A 2,939-nucleotide genomic window follows, 5' to 3' on the forward strand; every position below is an offset into this window, starting at 1 on the left:
CGAGAGTGTCGCCATCCAGCCATTGCCCCATTGTTGCCACCGTCTAATCGTCACCGTCGTCACTGAGGTAAATAACATTTCATTCATCCCTTTTTACTTTTCTATATTGTTGATTTGTGCACAAATTTTGAATGAAGATCTCTCTGGAAAAGAAATTTAAAACATCAATTTGAGTTTAACTCATCACAAAGAAATTAAAAACATCAATTCCAGCATACACAGAGTTAATTGAAAGCCAATTAACTCTTCACAAAGATTTTCCAAAGGTAAAACAGGGCAACAAATAGAAGAATATTTGAGAGTTGAGACCTCTCAACAATAACTTTACCAAGCAATCCTGCTTTTAAATAATTTGCTCATAACCTACAGCTCTAATATTCCAACAAATATTTTATGTATCATCGGATCAACAGTAAGGGATCAACACCATAAACCCATCAAAACTATATGAAATTAAATTTAAGAGAACATAAAGTTCAAGACACTAAAGGGGCTTTATTTGCATGACTGGTACCCAGGGAGCTGAACAAATGTGATTATGGAAGTGTAGTTCACCTTTGGTTGTAAAATATCATAGTTTTTGTATGAGCACTTCTTTTTTCCTGTCTCATCAAGCTTCTTCTTCATATGCAACTCATTATTTATTCAAATAGAAGATGTATATAATAGTGACCTGTTAAATAGGCTTTAAAATCTTTGATATCTAAGCATTGCATTTATATTTTTTTTGTACAAACAGATGATTATTAACCTCATAGATTTGTAGTCTAGGCATTTAAATTCCAAGAATTTAAAATTGAGAACTACTTGATCTACAATGTCACGTTCAAACTATATGGACTCTCGTACTGATGATTGAGCTATAGAATTGTAGATTTATTTTTTATTTTTTTATTTCGTTTGTTTTTGTTGTTTAATTTTGATTTTGTATGTTCACATGTTGATTATAAGAAAATTAAGGAATTTGTGTTAAATCTGGATCATTGAAAACATAATTTACTATTGAAGGGATTTGTTTCCCTTTGTTTATATAATATAATATGAGTCAATTCTTGTAGTGTTTTTATTCAGTTTGTATTATTTTGCAAACATAATTTATAGTTTTTATGCTAATATTGAGCACTTTTTTTTTTTAAGTGACTTGGCACATTGATATGGAACCTAACAATGTTGAGAATAACGGGGGTGATTATGATTGGAAGCCTAGAGTTCACATGACATTTGATACAGAACAAGAAGCATATAATTTCTATAATGCTTATGGTGGAAGGTTGAGCTTTAGTATTAGAAGGGGTTATGTAAACAAGAACAAGGAGCGGCAAATCACCTTAAGGCTATTTGTTTGTAATAAGGAGGGGTTTCGGATTGTCGACAAGCGAGATCCATTAACAAAAAATCCTAGGCAGGAAGTGAGGACTGGTTGTCAAGATCGAATCATCATTAAGTGGGATAAGAATATTCATAAAAAATTTTTGGTGATTTTGTTGAACAACGTAATCATATTTTTGTACCAACAGAATGTACGCATATGTTACCATCCCAAAGGAAGATATCTACATCACAAGCAGCCGAAATAGATTTAGCTGAAAAATTTGAAATCCGGCTTAATGCTGCATTTGAGTTCATGGGTAATGAAGCTTGGGTTCACAAAAGTGGACCAAAAAAATTATTTGAGAATGAAGAGGCAAAAGAGTTTAGCATATGGGGAGGCAGGTAGCATTTTGCAATATTTTCGTGAGAAAACATTGGAGAATCTATCTTTTTTTTACTTGGTCCAATTAGATAGCGAGGAGCAGATTACAAACATATTTTGGACCGATGCTCAGATGATCATGGATTATGAGCAATTTGGTGATGTCGTGACTTTCGACACTACTTACAAGTTAAATAGTGCACATAGACCATTTGCGTCTTTCATTAGATTAACCATCACAGGGAAATTGTTATATTTGGCGTAGCTTTGATTAATGAGACTGCCGATTTTTTTATATGGCTTTTTAGAAGATTCTTGGAGGCAATTTCAAGTAAGACTCTGAAAATAATTTTTACGGATCAGGATGCTGCAATGGCTAAGGCCATACCTATTGTCATGCCTAACACAAAACACCGCCTTTGCACTTGGCATTTGATGCAAAATGCATTAAGGCATGCAAATTCTATCTTCAATGATAAGGAGGTGAAGCATAAGGGGATGAAGAGTGTTTTATCCAAATTTATGTACAACATTGAGGATGGGGATGATTTTACGTTAAAATGGGAGGAAATGCTTGACAAGTATGAAGTGCAAGATAATCATTGGTTGAAGTTAACATTTGAGGTCAAGGGAAAATGGGGTTAGCCATACGTTAGAAATGCATAGGGTGCAGGCATGAGTAGCACCCAACTTAGTGAATCATGTAATGCATTCTTGAAGACTTCATTCAGTCTGATCATAACTTAATGCAATTTTTCATGCATTTTGATCGAGTTCTTTGTGAGAAGAGGTACAAAGAGTTACAAGCCGAATATGCTCTATGCCAAAAGTTGCTAAGGGTGAATATTAAAGTGAAGATTATGGAGCAAGCTACAGATGTGTACATAAATAAAATTTATGAAGAATTTCAGGATGAGTATGTCAAGTCCCTTGAAATAAACATTGAAGAAACTAAACATGATGGTGAGAGTACCGTTTACACGGTTCTTGATAATAATGGTATAAAGGTGAGGAAGGTGAGAGTGGAGTATGATGGTTCACTCACTTGCAATTGTAGGAAGTTTGAAATGAAAGGCATTTTGTGTAGTCATTGTTTGAAGATTCTTAGAGACACCTTCAAATTCAAAGAGATTCCTTCCCAATATATTCTCAAGAGATGGACTAAAAAAGCAAGAGCTGAAAATGTGAAAGATAGGTGTAGGCATGATATTAAGGTTGATGTAAGATTGAATCAAACTTCACAACG

General features: G+C 33.9%; 1 protein-coding gene across 1 annotated transcript; it reads left to right on the plus strand.

The window, feature by feature from the left end:
* The first annotated feature begins 1,154 nt into the window (after nt 1–1,154).
* LOC145814116 (protein FAR1-RELATED SEQUENCE 5-like) lies at nt 1,155–2,338 on the plus strand. The gene is made up of 3 exons (XM_082910645.1): nt 1,155–1,419; nt 1,518–1,713; nt 1,936–2,338. The coding sequence occupies exons 1-3, from the start codon at nt 1,155–1,157 to the stop codon at nt 2,336–2,338; spliced, it is 864 nt and encodes a 287-aa protein (XP_082766771.1).
* Nucleotides 2,339–2,939: the final 601 nt, after the last annotated feature.

This window comes from Camellia sinensis, unplaced genomic scaffold (assembly GCF_055761805.1).
Source record: "Camellia sinensis isolate YWXY unplaced genomic scaffold, ASM5576180v1 Unanchor1, whole genome shotgun sequence".
In the NCBI taxonomy this organism is placed as follows: Eukaryota; Viridiplantae; Streptophyta; class Magnoliopsida; order Ericales; family Theaceae; genus Camellia; species Camellia sinensis.

Coding starts and splice junctions, on each gene's coding strand:
- LOC145814116 (XM_082910645.1), top strand. CDS start 1,155: ATGGAACCTAACAATGTTGAGAATAACGGGGGTGATTATGATTGGAAG. Junction 1,420..1,517: donor TAGGCAGGAAGTGAGGACTG/GTTGTCAAGATC, acceptor TTGTACCAACAG/AATGTACGCATATGTTACCA. Junction 1,714..1,935: donor TTTAGCATATGGGGAGGCAG/GTAGCATTTTGC, acceptor TAACCATCACAG/GGAAATTGTTATATTTGGCG.